Source organism: Pongo abelii, chromosome 20, assembly GCF_028885655.2.
Source record: "Pongo abelii isolate AG06213 chromosome 20, NHGRI_mPonAbe1-v2.0_pri, whole genome shotgun sequence".
Classification (NCBI taxonomy): domain Eukaryota; kingdom Metazoa; phylum Chordata; class Mammalia; order Primates; family Hominidae; genus Pongo; species Pongo abelii.
The window spans coordinates 61,971,665-61,990,277 of record NC_072005.2 but is presented as its reverse complement, the minus strand read 5'-3'; the positions used below and the strand labels follow the sequence as shown (position 1 = coordinate 61,990,277).

Here is an 18,613-nt window from a genome sequence, read left to right as displayed (position 1 = left end):
AGTCCAGCACCGCCCCCCAACAATTAATGTTAACTGGGAAAAGGAGGAGCCAGACAGAAATGGGCGGGGGGGCGTCCGGAGACAGACTGGGAAAGGCATCAGAGAAGAGACAGGCACACAGCAGTTTCAGGCTTTATTAACAAACGGTGTAAAAAACCAGACGGATCTGGAGGAAGGGACGGGGCTGCCCGTCTCAGCTCTCAACCTTCCCAGAGAGGGGCCAGGCCTGGCAGCCCTGTGCACCGCGCCCCCTAAGCAGTCAACCTCGTCCCCTCCAAGGACAGGCATCTGACCCAATCCAGGTCCCAGGGAGGCGGAGTCGCAAACCCTAACTCTGGGGTGTATTCTGCTTGGCCTCCTCTCCCCCCCCCCCCAAATAGCTCTCCCAGCCTGGGGCACGGACAGCACAGACTGCAGACATCACCCAGGGAGGTTTCTCAGTGCAGACAGAGCTGAGGTAGGGGTTGGACAGGTTGACCTCGAGAGGCCCCCTGAGGGCCAGAAAGGAAAAGGAGTCATTCCACTCTGAGAAGCTCAAACACTACAGACTTCACACTGCTGACAGGTGGACAGAGGCCAGGCTCCTCCCCTCGGCAGGCCTCTGTTTCTGGGCCCGGGGTGGCTGAGGACGCACTGAGGGAGCGCAGGTAAAAGTACCCGCACACAGTAGGCGCTCATCAGGTGCTGGCGCCCCTCCCTCCTCCCCTGCCCTGGCTGTCAGCCTGTAGCTTCACAGGTCTTTGCTGAATTCCCTCACCAACGTGTAGCCCAGGCAGCCCCAGCCCCCCTCGGCCTGGTAGCCGCAGCCCTCCAGCATCCCCGCCACCCCCCAGGCGGCCACAGCCACCGGGACCACGAGCCGGGCCCGGGGCTCCCCCATGCCCCCAGCCCAGGCCCGAGCCCGGGCCTCCGCAAAGGCCAGCAGCCTCCTGCCCACGCCTCGGCGGCGGTGCCAGCGAGAGACAGACAGGCGGGTGACCCGGGCCCCGTCCCCTGCATTTGTGCCAGGGGCCAGAGCCAGGACCCCACACACGTCACCGGAGCCCCGCACGGCCACCCAGGGGCCCCCCAGGCCACCCGGCGGAGGCAGCGAGCCCCATCGGGCCCGCAGGCCCAGCTTCACGGCGGCCACAGCCAGGAACACCGGCAGGAGGAGGGCCAGGGCGAAGGAAGCCAGGACAAATCGCAGGCCGCTGCTGGCAGCCGCCAGGAGGAGCAGAGCCGGCGGCCGTGTCAAGGCATGGAGGGCCACGCGGTTTTCCGTGTCCTTCACGCCGGCCTGTGGGCAGGAGGGGTGGCTCAGCCATCCAAAACGCTAGGGCCTCCTGGACAAAGAGAGGAGGCAGACCCTGCCCGGGGCGGGGTGAGGGCTCCCAAATGGGAAGGGAAGGCAGCACGGTCCGATGGTCAGTGTGGCACACTGGGTATGGAGTGAATGAATGAACGAGAGTGAATGATGGATGGATGAGTGAATTAGGAGCTGTGGGGGCACTCAATTCAGTAGCAATGCCACAGTGAGGCGCCAGGGAAGTAAGAACAGGGAGGGTGCCTCAGGCTGGAGTGGAGGCTGGAGGGAGGCTGCTGGGCTAGGTTGGGGTGCTGGGCTGTGCTTTGAAGAGTTGGGGTCGGAGGCACAGAGCTGGCTGTTGCACTGGCGTGCAGAGCCGACTGGAGATGGGAGACCAGGGAGGGCGTTGGTGCTGGTGTCCCAGTAGGGCTGGGGGGTGAGCCCCAGCTGCCACACCTGCTGTGGTTTTCAGCAGCAGGGCGGCTGAGGCTCAGGAGGAAAAGATCCCGCTCCAGGGGTCCAGGCTGGCTCAGGTGGTTGGGAGGGGGTGGCTGAATCCACTTGCAATGCCCCCATTGCAGCCACTCCCAGGCCTCCTGGGGCCCCTGCCTCTCACCTTTAGCATCTCCAGCACCAGGGGCTTCTCATCTTCCCTCATCTCCCGCACTGACAGGTGGCTGGGGGCCATGGCAGCCCCCAGGCCCCCGCCCCCCAGAAGGGAGCTGGCGTCGTGCACCTGGTGAGAACATAAGTAGGTCAGCGTCAGGGGGTCACCTCTGTCCCCAAAGCTCCCCCGAGGGGTGGGGAGCAGCAGCGGCACTTCCTAGATCAGGACACTGAGAACCCTCGGGGCCCACAAGCGAGGATCTCGGCAGGACAGGCGCCCCCCACAATACTCAGCGACCTTGCTAAAGTCTCCCGGGATCCCCCCTCCCCCGTGTTATTCAGCGATCTACACTCTTAAACGCGCTGTGGACGCCAACACTGCAGCACGGGGCGCCCTCCCAGGCACTGGGGTCCACGAACACCCTCCCCACATGCCAGAGAACGGACCACGCTCGCTCCACCCCGGTCCCCAGCGCCCCCTCCCCCATAGTCGTCCCCGTCCCGCGCCACAAGAACAAGGACCAGCAAGCACCTGCACGGGTCGCCCTTGGTCCTTCGACAAGGTTTCGGGAGCGGGTCTGGAAGGGGGTCGCGGGCGGAAGTGACGTCAGACAGCGCGCGGTGGGGGCGGGGCGGCGCCCGCTCCGGCCCGTAGCAACCGTTGCTAAGCTCCCCGGAGGGCGGGCGGGGAGGAACCGAGCTGTGACCCTGCGGAGGGCCGGGAAGCGACCTCTCCTATCCCTAGAGAAGGAGCAACGGGGAAAGGGGATCTGGGGAAAAACGGGAGCGGAAGCCGGCAGGAGACGGGCGGCGGGCTGGGGACCAGCGCGAGCTCCCGCCCCACGTTCTCTCGTTGCTGAGCAACCTGAGCGCCCGGCGGCGACGCCAGCGGGTGGATTCTCATCCGTGCCGGGGCCTTCGCGGGAGGAGCCGGCCACGCTCAGCATCCTCCAGCCCAGCGGCGCCCGGCTCCCCCATCCCCAGGGACCCCATTTCACCCACGGGGCGCCCGGGGTCGCAGAACCCTCCCGCATAAGGATCCTCCTATTTCTTACACGAGGGGGGCAGCGGGGCGACCTACAGTAAACAAGTGGCACTCCCTGGAGTCTGATGCCACCACCTCTCCACTATAATGACCCCTGCATCCTTTTTTGGTTTCAGGACAGGGGAACTGAGCCCTACGTAGTGGCTGGCCCCAGGACGCAGAACAAGCCATCTGCGACCCAGGACGCAAGACTTAAAAGACTCCACGCTCCCAGGCGGGGGCTAGGACCACGACTTTGCCCCCTTCCCTCCCCCCAGGAAAACAAAACACAGGCGGGGAGACTCGGGTCTTTATTAGCAAGCCCAGCCTGCGGCACCCTGCCCCGCCCCGGCTGGCAGTGAGTCGGGGTCTCTGTGCGGGGAGGGAGGGGAATCACTGGCTCTCCTCAAAACGTGTGCACCAGCTGGACTGCGGGTAGAGTTTGGACAATCTGGATGGAGGGCAGGCCCTGAGGGGTCATAACACCAGGCCCAGCTCCTGCGGGGACCACTTGCACCATCTGGGAGGCTGGAGCCCCGGGGAGTCCCGCGGGGCCCGAGGCTGGGCCTGACGACGGTGGGGCCAGGAGCTGCAGCGTGGCGGTGCCTCCTCCAGTGTTGCCGCTGTCCAGCAGCTCAGTGGCTGGGGCGCTGCGGATGATGAGGAGTTTCTGTCCGGGTGGGCCGGTGGCAGGCGGCTCGGTCAGCCCAGGAGGAAGTGTTTCTACCTCCTGTACGCAGAGCCGAGTCTGCTCGCCATCGGCCCCGCTCAGCACCAGCACGCTCTGCAAGCCCTCGTCCGTCTGGAGTGTCTCAAAGAGGACATCCTGGACCACACCAGTGCTGGCCTCACCATCCCCCGCCTCCCCGGGGCCCGGGCCAGTGAGCAACTCCTCAGCTGCCCCGCTCTGAACAACCAGCAGGTTGGGTGCCTCAGTAGCCACAGCTCCCCCACTGGAATTGGAGAGCTGGCCGGCCACGGGCTGGAGCTGGACCGTGGTCACCTCCTGTGCTGGCTGGAGCTGGACCGTGGTTACTTCCTGTGCTGGCTGGAGCTGGACTGTGGTCACCTCCTGTGCTGGCTGGAGCTGGACCGTGGTTACTTCTTGGGCTGGCCGGAGGGGCTGGAGCTGCACCCCACTCATTTCCTGTGGCCCTGCCTCCCCACCCCCCACATTCTGCACAACGATGAGGCTCTGCCCTGCCCCGCTGGCCCCAGCGCTGGCCGCTCCCTGCACCCCTAGACCCCCAGGGCCTGGCAGCCAGACCACTCCCGCCCCCTGGCCCGCTTTCCCCACTGCCCGCGGGCCCTGCCTTGCACGGCCGCCCCCAGCCCCAGCACTGGAGGAGGGCAGCAGGATGAGCTTGGGAGGTGCGGGAGGGGGCGGAGGTGTAGGGGGCTGCACGCTGCTGGGGATCAGCTGGAGGCCCTGGGCAGTTTGCACCAGGAGGAACGTCTGAGAGTTGGGCGCTGCTGGCCCCAAGCTCGGGGCCTGGGCCGTGCCCCCCGCCACCTCGAGGGAGAGCGTGGCCTGGAGGTGGGGCAGGACGTGGACATCTTGGGTGGCTGGCGGGGCCCGGGCGGCAGCCAGTGGAGCAGGGGGCTGGGGGCCGGCGGCAGGGGCTGTGGTGCTGGGAGCCGTGTTGGCCGAGGCGTGCGTCCTCAGGTGCCGCTGCAGGTAGGCGGCCATAACGAAGCCGCGACCGCAGATGGGGCAGGAGAAGGGGCGCTCGGCCGAGTGCGTGCGCTGGTGCAGCAGCAGGTTGGAGGAGTGGGTGAAGGTCTTGGGGCAGAGCGGGCAGCGGAAGGGCCGCTCGCCCGTGTGCACGCGCTGGTGCTGCCGCAGGTTGGAGGTCTGCGCGAAACTCTTGCCGCAGACACCGCAGGCGTGGGGCCTCTCACCAGTGTGCACGTGGCGGTGGCGACGCAGGCACGACGTGTTGCGGAAGGCCTTGCCACACTCCCCGCAGGCGTAGGGCCGCTCGCCAGAGTGCAGCCGCAGGTGGTACTGGTAGTGGGACGACCATTTGAAGGTGAGGCCGCACTGGCCACAGGTAAATGCCCGCAGGCCCGTGTGCACGCGCTGGTGGATGGCCAGCAGGGAGGAGCGCTTGAAGGCCTTGCCGCACTCGCCGCACTGGTAGGGCCGCTCGCCCGTGTGGTCCCGCAGGTGGTAGCGCAGCCCGGAGGAGCCCTTGAAGGCCTTGCCGCACTCGGCACATTTGTAGGGCCGCTCCGCAGAAGCGGGGGCGGAGGGGGGTGGCGGCGGGGCGGGCGCGGCAGGTGCCAGCGGTTCCTGGGGGCAGGTCACCTCGGCAGCCTCAGCCTGCGGGGGCGGGCGCCCGGCCGCCGCCTCTTCCACGTGGCACTGCTGATGCGCCAGGAGGCTGGCCAGCTGCGGGAAGGAGCCGTCGCAGCTGCCGCAGCGGAATGCTTGCCCGCCGGCAGCCCCGTGGCTGTGCTGGTGGCGGGAGAGCCCAGCCACCGTCCGGAAGGACTTGCCGCAGGGCAGACAGGCAAAGCCAGGCGCGGGGGCGGCAGGGGGAGGAGGGGGCTGCGGCAGAGGGGACGGTGGCTGGTCGGCCTTGGGCGCCTCGGGGGGTGCCTCCTGGGGCTGGGGCGCCGCCTCGGGCCCGGGGCACGGCTGGTGCTCCAGGAGCAGCTCCTCGCTGCTGAATCCCTGCTCGCAGCCATCGCAGCGGTACACCAGCTCCACTGTGGTCTCCGCCGCCGCCAAAAAGAGCTCGGGCACCACGGGCGGGGGCGGGGGCGGCGGGGCGGGGGGCGCGGGCGGGCTGTGGGGCTGGAGGTGCCGCTGCAGGTAGGCGTCGCACACGAAGACCTTGCCGCCACCGCCACCGGGCTCCCGGGGCTGGGGGGGCGGGGCCGCGGGGGCGGCACCCGGGGCGGGGGCGGGGGCGGCGCCGTGGGTGCGCTGGTGCAGCAGCAGGTTGGAGGAGTGGGTGAAGGTCTTGGGGCAGAGCGCGCAACGGAAGGGCCGCTCGCCCGTGTGCACGCGCTGGTGCTGCCGCAGGTTGGTGCTCTGCGTGAAGCTCTTCCCGCAGACGCCACAGGTGTAGGGCCGCTCGCCGGTGTGCACGTGGCGGTGGCGCCGCAGGCTGGACGAGTTCTTGAAGGCCTTGGGGCAGTCCGGGCACGGGTAGGGGCGCTCGCCTGTGTGCTGCCTTAGGTGGTACTGGTAGTGGGACGACCACTTGAAGGCCAGGCCGCACTGGCCGCAGATGAAGGCCCGCAGGCCGGTGTGCACGCTACGGTGGATCTGCAGCAGGGAGGAGCGCTTGAAGGCCTTGGGGCAGTCGGGGCACTGGTAGGGCCGCTCGCCCGTGTGGCCTCGCTGGTGGTAGAGCAGGGCCGAGGAGCCCTTGAAGGCCTTGGGGCAGTCTGGGCACTTGTAGGGCCGCTCGCCTGTGTGCGTGCGCTGGTGGTGCAGGAGCCGGGACGACCACCGGAATGACTTGCCACACTCCCCACATTCGTACTGGGCCGCCGGGGCGGGGGCCGCAGGGCCTGGCTTCTCCCCGGCCCCCTCCGCAGTAGAGGCCGGCGCCATGTCCGCGTGGGAGCCGACCATCACACCTGGGGGAGGGATTCTGGGTCAGCGGCTCACCCCCACACTGGATCATCTCAACCCAAAACCCACAAACTGGCTCTTTAAGGGACAGGGACTACCTCCCCAGGTCACCCACTTTGCAGGGGACCTTCCTTAGGATTAGGGTCTCCAATGGTCCCAGTTTGCTTAGGACTTGAGCAGGTGCCAGTGATGCTGGACTTTCAGTGCTGAAATGGAAACTCTCCAGCAAACTGGTGGTCACCCTCCTTAGGAGGCTGGCCAGGTCTGAGAAGGCTGGGCCCCGCCTTCAAGAGAGCAAGCGCTGCCTTTAGGAGTCTGCTCCCTCCCTCTCCAGACAGGCAGGGTCCCTGAAGACCACACGCAGAGAGGCTCTGGCTCCGCTCCTTGCTGCTCTCCCTCTAAGACCTTATCCTCCATCTCGGCCTCAACACTCCTCCCACTGCCGTACCCTAAGCCTTTTCATGCTAACTAAAGCCTCCTCATGGGGCCAGGCACTGTGGCTCACGACTGTAATCCCAGCACTTTGAAAGGCCGAGGCAGGCAGATCACCTGAGATCAGGAATTTGAGACCGGCCTGGCCAACATGGTGAAACCCTGTCTCTACTAAAAATACAAAAATTAGCCTGGTGTGATGGCGGGCGCCTGTAATCCCAGCTACTCAGGAGGCTGAGGCAGGAGAATTGCTTGAACACAGGAGGTGGAGGTTGCAGTGAGCAGCCTGGGCAATAGAGAGAGACTCCATCTCAAAAAAAAAAAAAAAAAAAGGAAAAAAAAAAGTGTCCTCATGGTTTGAGCCTGGAACAACCTCTTCCCACCACCACAAAGCCTTCTAGGTCACTCCCGCTTGGGGCTCCAACTCCCCAAATCCTTAGACTCCGGCCCATCTACCATCCAGCCTGCCCTGCCGCCTCCAGCCAACCCACATCCTCACTCCCGCCTGACGCTGCACAAACGCTGCAGGTGGCCATGACAGGCACCCCCTTGCCTGGCCTCGCCTTGCCTGGCCTCAGTCTCACTTTGCCTTCAAGCCCACGAAATCTGCGGCCCCCTCACCGTCACCCTCCCTGGCTCACGCTACATGTCTGTGGCTTATGCACTCCCCAGGTGACTACCTGACATGCTTCCTTCTCCTGAAACCTCCAGCCCCTCCTCTCCCCTCCTGTTCTTGGCAGGCAAGCCTGTCCTTGATCATGCCTCTGTGAAAATAAAAGCAATCAGACGTGAAGCTTCTCACATTCTGACCACGATACTAGTGGTTCTCAACTGGAACAAATTGTGCCTTCGACCCAGGGGACATCCGGCAATGCCTGGAGGCATTTTGGGTTATCTGTTAACTAGAGAGGCAAGTGCTTCTGGCATCTAGTGGGTGGAGGCCAGGGATGCTGCTCAACACCCTACAATTCACAGGACGGCCCCACAGCTGAGAACCATCCCATCCACAATGTCAGCAGTGCGAGGTCCAGAAACCCTGCACGATCCCTTCCCACAGGCCTGACCCAGTGCCCATGGACCCTGCCTTCCCACCCACATCCTCCACTTTTCCTCCTCTCCTGGACATTCCCATCTGCAGAACCAACAATCTATGTCTCCCATCTTTAAAAACCAAAAAGCTCTTCACTCCACTTCCCTGTCCAGATGCAAACTCGTTTCCTCCATTCCTTTACAGCACAGCAACTCAAGTGTCAACCCGCTCTTTCTCAGCTCAAACCCCTTCAGTCCCACACTGGTGCCCCCACTCCATGGCCTCGGTGGCACGTGGCCCACAATGGCTCACTTGTCACTGGGTCCGTGGCCTGCCTCCCCCTGGCCTCCGGGATACCTCGCTCTCTCGCTGCCCTCCGTCACCTGTCACCCCATCTCAGTCCCCAGCTTGGTTCCTTCTCACCTCCCTGACTTCTAGATGTGGGAGCGCCCGGGGCTCCAGCGCCACTTGGTCCTCTGTCTGTCCTCTCTCCCTGGGAGCCCCCACCCACTCTCAGGACTCCACAGTCTATGAACAATGACTCCAGGCCTCCAGCTCTATGAGACCTACCCTCTGAATGCCACACCACCTGCTAGACTGTGCCATCTGGATGCCTCATTAGACACCTCAAACTTAACGTGCCCAAAATCTAACTATGGTCTTCTGCTCCTCGCCCCCAACTTCTACTCCACCCATAGCTTCTCCATCTCTGAAAATAGCAGCCGTATTCTTCCTCAGGCCAAAGGCTCCTCGCCTCCTCTCTCTCGATCACCCCTGTCCGCAGATTCCCCTTCCAGCCGGAACATATCTGAGATCTGGCCACTTCTCATAGGCCTCCACCTTGATCTGAGGCACCACTGTCTCTCTCCCAGGCAGCTGCGACAGCCTCCCCACGGATCTCCGTGTTTCCTCCCATGCCCTGCCCACCCGTCTGTTCCCAATACAGCAGCTGAAGCGAACCCATCAACAGGGAGGGCTGGGCATTGCATTCCTGTACTCAGAAATCTGCCACAGTTCTGGTCTTCAAGCCTGCCGACTTCCTGCAGCCTGTCCCCTCCCTGACTTGTCCTCCTGCTATCTCACTGGCCACCTGCCCCTGGTCACTCTGGACACCCAGGATGGCCAGGCAGTCCTGCTCCCACCTCAGGGCACCTGCCTAGAACCACCCCCTTCCTTTCCACCTGTGCCCGCCACTCGCTCTTTCACCTCTGAGTCTTCGCTGAAATCGCCTCTGCAAGGGCTTCCCTGACAGCCCTATTTAAATCCACAACCCCTTCCAACTCCCCATTCCCTTTTTCTGCCTTATTTTTTCCCCCACAGCAATTATCACCTTCAAATGTACTAGGATTCTCAGCCTCAGCAGTGCTGAGATGTGGGGCCAGACCATTCTCTGTTGAGGGCTGTCCTGTGCACTGTAGGGTGTTTAGCAGCAGCCCTGGCCCCTGGCCTCGACCCACTGGACGCCTGACATTGGCCTATGAAGCCCTCCTCTACACTGTCCACAAAGCTCACTCCTGCACCTCCAAGTCTTAGCCGCAGTGTCGCTCCTGGGGAGCACCGTTGCCCCCAGATGAGAACCGCTACTATACAACCAGTGTGCTTTCTGTTTTATTATGTCTCCCCATGGTACAATGTCAACGCCGGGAAAATAGGGGCTTCTGTCTGGTTCACTGTTGTATGCCATCCCAGTGCCTACAATAATGTCTGGCAGAGTGTGTGCTCAGTAAACAAGTTTTAAATGAATGAAGGCTAGGTATCGCCTTCAGACAAGCTACAAGAACTTCTTGGTTTTTTTTTGGAGACAGGGTCTCGCTCTGTCACCGAGGCTGGAGTGCAGTGGCGCGATCTCGGCTCACTGCAACCTCCGTCTCCCGGGTTCAAGCGATTCTCCTGCCTCAGCCTCCGAGTAGCTGGGATTACAGGTGCACACCACCACGCCCGGTTACTTTTTATATTTTTAGTAGAGACGGGGTTTCACCATATTGCCTGGGCTGGTCTTGAACTCCTGGCCTCAAGTGATCCGCTCGCCTCGGCCTCCCAAAGTGCTGGGATTACAGGCGTGAGCCACCGCGCCTAGCCAAGAACTTCCTTTTTAAAAGATAAGTGTATCCTTTAATATGTAAGCAGGTTAGATCGCGCCACTGCACTCCAGCCTGGGCAACGGAGCAAGACTCCGTCTCCAAAAAAAAAAAAACCTACTGATGCTAAGAAGCTGCATGTGCCTTTGAGAAGGCCGAGCATCTCCTTAAAGGAGATATCCGTGCCCTGAAAGATTTCGGGGTCTCATTTAGCAAGAGGGCATCCCCTTTAAAAGGCCGCGCCACACCCTTTCAGCAGGCTGGACCTCCCCTTTAAGGGGATGCTACCACTGCAGACCCATCTCCACCTTTGTTGAGCTAAACTGGGGATCGCTTTGAAGCAACCAGGACTCAGGAAATTTTGCTTCAATGTCTGAGAAACGGTCACTGGCCTTTAATGAGATAAACGCCTTTTAGGGGAAAAACATTGTTTGAAGTCAGAAAGCTCCTGTAAAAATGCAAAGCCTGACCCGCCCTCTCAATGCAGCCCCTTGCCCTTTAAGAGGGCGGAGCCGGCCTAGCGGGCAAAAGTCGGCGGTGAAATAGCGACTCCCCTTTAAGGTACCCCTTCCGGTTTCACGCCCCCCCCCTCCACCCCCCCCCGCAACGTCTCCGCCCTCCGGTCCCTCCCCCCACCCCCACCCCCTCCGCTCTCTCACCTGCGGCCCCAATCGGGGGAACGAGGGTGGCAGCCCCAGGACCTTCCCGCGGGGGTCGACGGGAAGGTGGGGCCCCGGCAGCGGCGGTGCAGCTGTGGGGGCCGGGGAGGGGGGGCAGGGGCGCACTCCCTCCCAACGGCCCCCGGCGCGAGGCACCCAACCTTTATCGGCGGTCTCTCGCGCACACAAACCCCGACGTCGCCGTTGGCGCGTCACGACGCACGTACGCCGAGCTCCCACCCCCGGACCCTCCCATTGGCTGTCCGAGGCCCCGTCGAGCTCAGGCGCAGGCGATGCGCGGCATCCTGGGAGTTGTAGTTCTCCCTGTTGTGGTCCCGGACTCCAGCTGTCAGGTGTTGGGGGCCGAGGCCCCGGTGAGCCCAAGGCCAGGGACGGCCAGCTCGAGACGCGGGGTTGCAAGTTCCCCTTTATTAGTCCCGATTCCCTCTCATCTGCAGAAAAATCCTTCCATGCACCACGGTTGTACAAAAATCCCTCCCGTGAAGCGGGCCCCGCCCCCAGGGTGTAATCGCTCCAGCGGGAAACAGAGGCCTGGAGCGCTTCCAGTCTCTCGGTAGAGCCACGTGCTCAGGATTTTCGGGCGTGTGCTTCGTGCACGCTCATCCAGACGCTGCAGAAACCTGGTTCCTGCTGGGCAAAGGTCCGTTCAAGGAGGCTGGAATCCAGAGACTCCTTATGGGGCCTAGGGTTTTAGTGGGAGACCGAGCTGCTCCAGAGCCCCTTTCCACGCTCAATCCCCGCCCAACCCAGCGTTCCAGCCACATTGGCTTTTCTGAGGGTCATTCAACGCAGTTTCTCATCCAGAGCACTAGTGCCATTTGGGATGGATTCATTGCAGCGGGGACTGTCCTACACACTGTAGGGTGTGAGCAGTATCCCTGGCCCCCACTCACTAGATGCAGGTAGCATCCCCAGTCCCGCTCCACACACCCCTTAGGAGAGCTCAGAATATCTCCAGATAGAGATATTCGCGGTGGCTCACACCTGTAATCCCGGCACTTTGGGAGGCTGAGGCAGGCAGATCACTTGAGGTCAAGAGTTCAAGACCAGCCTGGCCAACATGGTGAAACCCCGTCTCTACTAAAAATACAAAAATTAGCCGGGCATGGTGGCAGGCGCCTGTAATCCCAGCTACTCAGGAGGCTGAGGCAAGAGGATCGCTTGAGCCCAGGAGTCGGAGATTGCAGTGAGCCAAGATCGTGCCACTGCACTCCAGCCTGGGTGACAGAGTGAGACTCTGTTAAAAAAAAAACACAAACAAAAAGAATATCTCCAGGCATTGCCAAATGTTCACTAGTTGAGAGCCACTGCTCAAAGGCAGTCCCCTCAGCCTAAAGACCATTCTGTATGCTGTTTCTCAGGCCAGAAGGCCCTTCTGCCCTTAACCCATCCCTGCCCAGCAAGATCCCACTGGAAAGCCTCCTGTGCTAGGTGGTGTCCCTGTTACATGCTCAGCGATATTTATCTATGTCCCATGACAGCGAGGACCTTTCGTGTCTTTGCTGCCCAGGTATTCCAAACAACCAGCATGGGCCCTGATGGAGAAGCAGACGGTACTTGTTTGTTGAATGAGTGGATTTTTCCAGTCTCCCACACCGTTTCCCAAGTCCACAAGCAGGCCGGAACTCAGGGCTGATCTGCGCTGATGTGAACCCACCCCTACCTTACAGGGTCTTGGTGGTGATGTCTCCGTGCATTCGTGCGTGTAAAAACCCTTGGCATCCAGCTCAGCCCAACATTCGTTTCACGTCAGCATTAACCACACAAAGCGGCTGCCATGTGGGGTGGGGACATGGACGGGAATGCACTGCCTACCTGGCTGCCCGGCCAGGAAAGCCCAGAGGTGCGGATCCCACTTCCGTCCCCCTTGCCTCGGGCCATTTTGGTCTCTGCAATAGTGAAAGGGGCCCTCAGCTCAGCCCCCCTCATTTACCTGCCCACCCAGAGTCATTACAAAAGGGATGGGACACCCAGCCTGGGCAGTATAGCAAGACCTCATTTCTACAAAAAATAAGCTTCATGTAGTGCACATGCCTGTAGTCCCAGCTACTCAGGAAGCTGAGGTGAGAGGATCGCTTGAGCCTGGGAGGTTAAGTCTGCAGTGAACCGAGATTGTACCACTGCACTCCAGCCTGGACAATAAGCGAGACCCTCTCTCAAAAAAAAAGAAAGAAAGAGAGATTGGCATGGCTAAGACTGGCTCTTACTCTCCTTAACATTCCCCACTTTGCAGCCAGAAGGTGAACAAAGGTTTTGAAGTCAATGGCCTTGGGCAACCTGCTGTCTCTGAAAAGGTGGTGTGGATTCAACAGGTTTGTTTTCAGAACAGCCTCGTAGCCCCTTGGAGACAGTGACGGGAGGAAACTCAGGTCAGCCTTGTGTCCAACACTTTCCTGGCCAAGGAGGAGTCTCAGGGACCTAGATGGGGAGGTGGGGTTGTCCCCCAACCCCCTGGAACATCTGTGTAGCCCTTCAAGGGATGTTGTCAGGTCCCTCATGCTGACAAGTAAACAGAATCAGCTGGGTGCAGTGGCTCACGCCTGTAATCCCAAGCCTTTGGGAGGCCGAGGCAGGCAGATCACAAGGTCAGGAGTTCGAGACCAGCTTGGCCAGCGTGGTAACCCCCCCCCCCCCCACTAAAAATACAAAAATCAGCCGGGCATGGTGGCATGTGCCTGTAGTCCCAGCTACTCAGGAGGCTGAGGCAGGAGAATTGCTTGAACCCGGGAGGCGGAGGTTTGCAGTGAGCCAAGATCGTGCCACAGCACTCCAGCCTGGGCGACAGAGCGAGACTCCATCTCAAACAAACAAACAGACAAAAACAGAATCAAATAGCCAAAAACATGGATAAGATCACACAGAATCCTCAGCTACAGCTGTTCCAGGCCCAGCAGCGCTCCCACCCACAGTCCAGACCAGGGTTCCACCCCAAGTCCTGCCCTGGGAGCTGGATCATAGCAATGTGGAGGGGGAAAGCCAATAAAAAACTTGCCATCCCAGTGAGCTCACAAAACCTCCCAGGGCATGCAGTGGTAACAAAGAAGACAGATTACCCGCTGCGCAGTGCTGCAGGGAAAAGCCCAGCAGGGAATATAGCTCCAGGGCAGCGAGGGGACCTCCAGAGCCTCAAATGCAGGACCAAGCAGACACCCGGATGCGCACCCCTGCACCCCTGCACCCCTGCACCCCTGCAGGCCCCAGACGTTTCTGTTTCTGGCCAACAACACCCCACTCCAGGTGTTTTGGGGGCACGATTCCCCCCACCCCAACTAGATCAGCCTCCTTGCCCAGCCTCAGACTCTGAGCCCTGCCCCCTGCCAGCCAAGTAAACCATTCAGCCCCTCTAGGTACCCATCCTTTCCTGGGGACTGCGCTGTCACTCCTGCCCAGAGGCCCTGCACGCACTTCGGAGATTCTTTTCCATCCACCCCGATCCCAGGAGGATCAGCCGAAGGCTTTAGAAAGGACCTGCCACTCCCCTTCCCTCCCTCTCCAGAAAGTGGAGTCAGGGACTGAAGGAGGTATCTGGAGTAATGACTGGATTCCCAGGGCCAGAGACGAAAAATAAAACGTCCTTTTTCAAACAAGTTGAGTAAGGAACCAGAGATGCATTTTAGGCCGAAGGTGGAGGGGATGGGCAAAGGGAGTCACCAGAGGGGATGGGCAAAGGGAGTCACCAGGGACAGGGGACCCAGGGGGCAGGCCTATGCCTCCCACAGACTTAGGATGCTTCCTTCTTTTTTTTTTTGAAACGGAGTCCCACTCTGTTGCCCAGGCTGGAGTACAATGGCACAATCTTGGCTCACTGCAACCTCAGCCTCCCGGGTTCAAATGATTCTCCTGCCTCAGCCTGCTGAGTAGCTGAGATTACAGGCATTTGCCACTATGCCCAGCTAATTTGGCTGGTCTTGAACTCCTGACCTCAGATGATCCACCCACCTCGGCCTCCCAAAGTGTTCAGATTACAGGCGTGAGCCACCGCACCCGGCCAGGATGCTCCCTTCTGACATCTCTTAAGGCCCCCGTGGCAGCCCCAGCCGGCCCCAAGCTAACGGGCCTCTCCACTCAGAAGGGGTGCGATCCCCATTTCACAGTGGGGTAAGGCAAGGCCCTCTGAAGTCTCATGGCCAAGCCACAGAACCAGGAAATGATGTAGTGTCCTGTAACCAGGAAGTAATTCCTACAGCCCAGAAGTGGTTGGACCAGGAATGTGCCCAACCCCAGAGTCCACCCACTTCCAAGGCCTATCGAGCAGGTCTCACATGCACGGTCAGGCCCTCATGGAGGCTGCCCAGGACGTGGGAGCTAGGGGAGACTCCTCTCGAAGCCTGGGGGAAACCAGGGCAGACTCCCTGGAGGAAGCAACAATATACAGGGTTCCATCTGTACAGGTAAAACATTCCTCACGCAGCCTGGGGGAAACCAGGGCAGACTCCCTGGAGGAAGCAACAATATACAGGGTTCCATCTGTACAGGTAAAACATTCCTCCGTTTTAAGTGCAAAAACGGACAGGGACAGATACATGCTAAATTTCCCTAAGAGTGGCTGCCACATTCTACGATGACCCCCATGGACCCCGTGCCCTTGTGTGAGTGCCTTTGCATCGTGTGGATGTGATGGTTATGTGATATGGTGAAGGCAAGGGGGGTCTTGGCAGATGCAATCAAGGATCCTGAGTCCGGGCGCGGTGGCTTACATCTGTAATCCCAGCACTTTGAAGGCCAAGGCGGGTGGATGACCTGAGGTCAGGAGTTTGAGACCAGCCTGACCAACATGGTGAAACCCCGTTTCTACTAAAAATACAAAAAATTAGCAGGGCATGGTGGCAGAGCACTTGTAATCCCAGCTACTCAGGAGGCTGAGGCAAGAGAATCGCTTGAATCCAGGAGGCGGAGGTTGCAATGAGCTGAGATCGCACCACTGCACTCCAGGCTGGGCAACAAGAGTGAAACTCTGTCTCATTAAAAAAAAAAATAGAATCCTGATTAGTGGACTTTGAGTTCAAGGGGAAAAGTGATGGTTAAATTTTATGCATCTACTCAACTGGGCCGCGGGATGTGCGGATACCTGGTTAAACATGATTCTGGGTGTGTCCGTGACAGTGTTTCCGGAAGAGATTAATTGGCAGCGTGAGCCAAGCAGGCAGCCTGCCGCAGCGTGGGTGGGCATCCAGCCTCAGGGGAAGGTGGAGTTCCATCCCTGCCCTCAGGCTTGCGCTGTAGCATCAGTTTTCTCCTGTCCTCGGGCCTCCTGGTCCTCCAGCCTTCAGACTCATGCTGGAATCTACTCCATCAGCTCCTGCTTCTCAGGCCCTCCAACTACACCACTGGCTTTTCTGGTTCTCCAGTTTGCAGACAGCAAACGTGGGACTTCTTGGCCTCCATAATCACATGAACCAACACCTTCTAATCAGTCTCTTTCTGGAGAGATATATCTGTATTGTTGTAGCTATTCATATCTTTCGCTATCCACATAGATCAATCTATGGATAAACAGATGGATTTATAGGTTGATTGATGGGTGGATAGACAGACATAGCCTATTGATTCTGTTTCTCTGGAGAAGCCTGACTAATACAGGAAGATTACCCTGGGTAGATCTGATCTAGTCAGTGGAGCTCTTTAAAGCTGGGCCTAGAGATCAAAGATGGGAAGCACTGAGGTTCTCCTGCTGGCCGTGAACCCAGGGCTCCATGCGTTCCTCAGAAGCACGGAAATGAGGCCGGGTGCGGTGGCTCACACCTGTAATCCCAGCACTTTGGGAGGCCGAGGTGGGCGGATCACGAGGTCAGGAGATCAAGACCATCCTGGCTAACACGGTGAAACCCCGCCTCTACTAAAAATACAAAAAATTAGCTGGGCGGTGGCGGGCGCCTGTAGTCCCAGCTACTCAGGAGGCTGAGGCGGGAGAATGGCGTGAACCCAGGAGGCAGAGCTTGCAGTGAGCCAAGATTGTGCCACTGCACTCCAGCCTGGGCGACAGAGCGAGACTCCGTCTGAAAAAAAAAAAAAAAAAAAAAAGAAGCACAGAAATGGATGCTGCTATGTAAACTTGGGAGCGGACCCCAACCTCAGATGAGCCCTGGGTCACTCGAGGATTGCAGCGACCCTGACCAGAGGACCAAGATAAACCATGGTGCCTGGACTCCTGGCCACGGAACTGTGAGATAATGAATGTACGTTGTTTAAAGCCATTGCATCAGTGGCTATTTCTTACACAGCGTAGATAGCGAATACACTCGTTATATATACGAGTCTGCTGGGACCCCCATAACAAAGTTCCACACTGAGTGGCCCCAACAACAGAAACTTATTTTCTCCCAGTTCTGGATACGGACGTCCGCAGTCAAGGTGTCAGGAGGGTTGCTTTCCCCCGAGGCCTCTCTCCTTGGCTTGCAGACGCTTGTCTTCCTTGTGGGGCCTCCATGGTGGCCCCTCTGTGCGTGTCTGTGTCCTAATCTCTTCTATAAGGACATCAGTCAGATTGCATTAGGGCCCACCCTAATGACCTTGTTTAACTTAATTGCCTCCCCTCCCCTCCCCTCTCCTCTCTTTTCTTTTCTTTACTTTCTTTTTTTTTTTTTTTTTGAGACGGAGTCTCACTCTGTCACCCAGGCTGGAGTGCAGTAGCCTGATCTCGGCTCACTGCAAGCTCTGCCTCCCGGGTTCACGCCATTCTCCCGCCTCAGCCTCCAGAATAGCTGGGACTACAGGCGCCCGCCACCACCCCCGGCTAATTTTTTGTATTTTTAATAGAGACGGGGTTTCACTGTGTTAGCCAGGATGGTCTCCATCTCCTGACCTCATGATCCGCCCGCATCGGCCTCCCAGAGTGCTGGGATTACAGGCTGAGCCACCGCGTCCAGCCTCTTTTCTTTTCTTTCATTGAGACGGAGTTTTGCTCTTGTTGCCCAGGCTGGAGTGCAATGGTGTGATCTCGGCTCACCAAAACCTCCATCTCCCAGGTTCAAGTGATTCTCCTGCCTCAGCTTCCGGAGAAGCTGGGATTACAGGCATGCGCCACCACACGCGGCTAATTTTCTATTTTTAGTAGAGACGGGGTTTCTCCATGTTGGTCAGGCTGGTCTCGAACTCCCGACCTCAGGTGATCCACCTGCCTCGGCCTCCCAAAGTGCTGGGATTACAGGCGTGAGCCACTGAGACCTGGGTTAATTGCTTCTTTAAATACTTTCTCCTAATACTGTCTCACTCTGGACCATGGAGGTTACAATGTCAACATCTGAATCTGGGGGGACACATGCAGCCACCGCCTGCCTTCTCTCAGAAGAAGAGTTGTGAACCAAACACAACAGGGTTGGCCCCTCTGCATCTGGGTTGGGAACACCAGGGTGATACATTGTGATGCTGCCATCTGTACATTTTTATAATAAATTTTAAGGGGGCCGGGGACAGTGGCTTACGCCTGTAATCCCAGCACTTTGGGACACCAAGGCGGGCGGATCACCTGAGGTCAGGAGTTCGAGACCAGCCTGGCCAACATGGTGAAACCCCGTCTCTACTAAAAATTCAAAAGTTAGCCGGGCGTGGTGGTGCACGTCTGTAATTCCAGCTACTTGGGAGTCTGAGGCAGGAGAATCTCTTGAACCCAGGAGGCAGAAGTTGCAGTGAGCCAAGACTGCACCACTGCACTCCAGCCTGGGCGACAGAGAGAGACTCTGTCTCAAAAAAAAAAAAAAAAAAGGCCAGGCGTGCGGTGGCTCACGCCTGTAATCCCAGCGCTTTGGGAGGCCAAGGTGGGCAGATCATGACGAGGTCAGGAGATTGAGACCATCCTGGCTAACACCGTGAAACCCTGTCTCTACTAAAAATACAAAAAAAAAAAAAAAATTATCCAGGCGTGGTGGTGGGCGCCTGTAGTCCCA

General features: G+C 59.4%; 2 protein-coding genes across 2 annotated transcripts; both read right to left on the bottom strand.

Annotated features, from left to right (window-relative positions):
• Positions 1–118: 118 nt before the first annotated feature.
• NAT14 (N-acetyltransferase 14 (putative)) lies at positions 119–3,017 on the bottom strand. The gene is made up of 3 exons (XM_002834464.6): positions 2,427–3,017; positions 1,905–2,024; positions 119–1,279 (listed from the first exon to the last, which is right to left on the bottom strand). Exons 2-3 carry the CDS (start codon positions 1,974–1,976, stop codon positions 731–733), a joined length of 621 nt encoding a protein of 206 aa, XP_002834510.1. The 5' UTR covers positions 1,977–2,024; positions 2,427–3,017; the 3' UTR covers positions 119–730.
• A 197-nt stretch (positions 3,018–3,214) lies between these two features.
• ZNF628 (zinc finger protein 628) lies at positions 3,215–10,145 on the bottom strand. Its single transcript, XM_063719697.1, has 2 exons — positions 7,623–10,145; positions 3,215–6,515 (listed from the first exon to the last, which is right to left on the bottom strand). Exons 1-2 carry the CDS (start codon positions 7,627–7,629, stop codon positions 3,325–3,327), a joined length of 3,198 nt encoding a protein of 1,065 aa, XP_063575767.1. The 5' UTR covers positions 7,630–10,145; the 3' UTR covers positions 3,215–3,324.
• Positions 10,146–18,613: the final 8,468 nt, after the last annotated feature.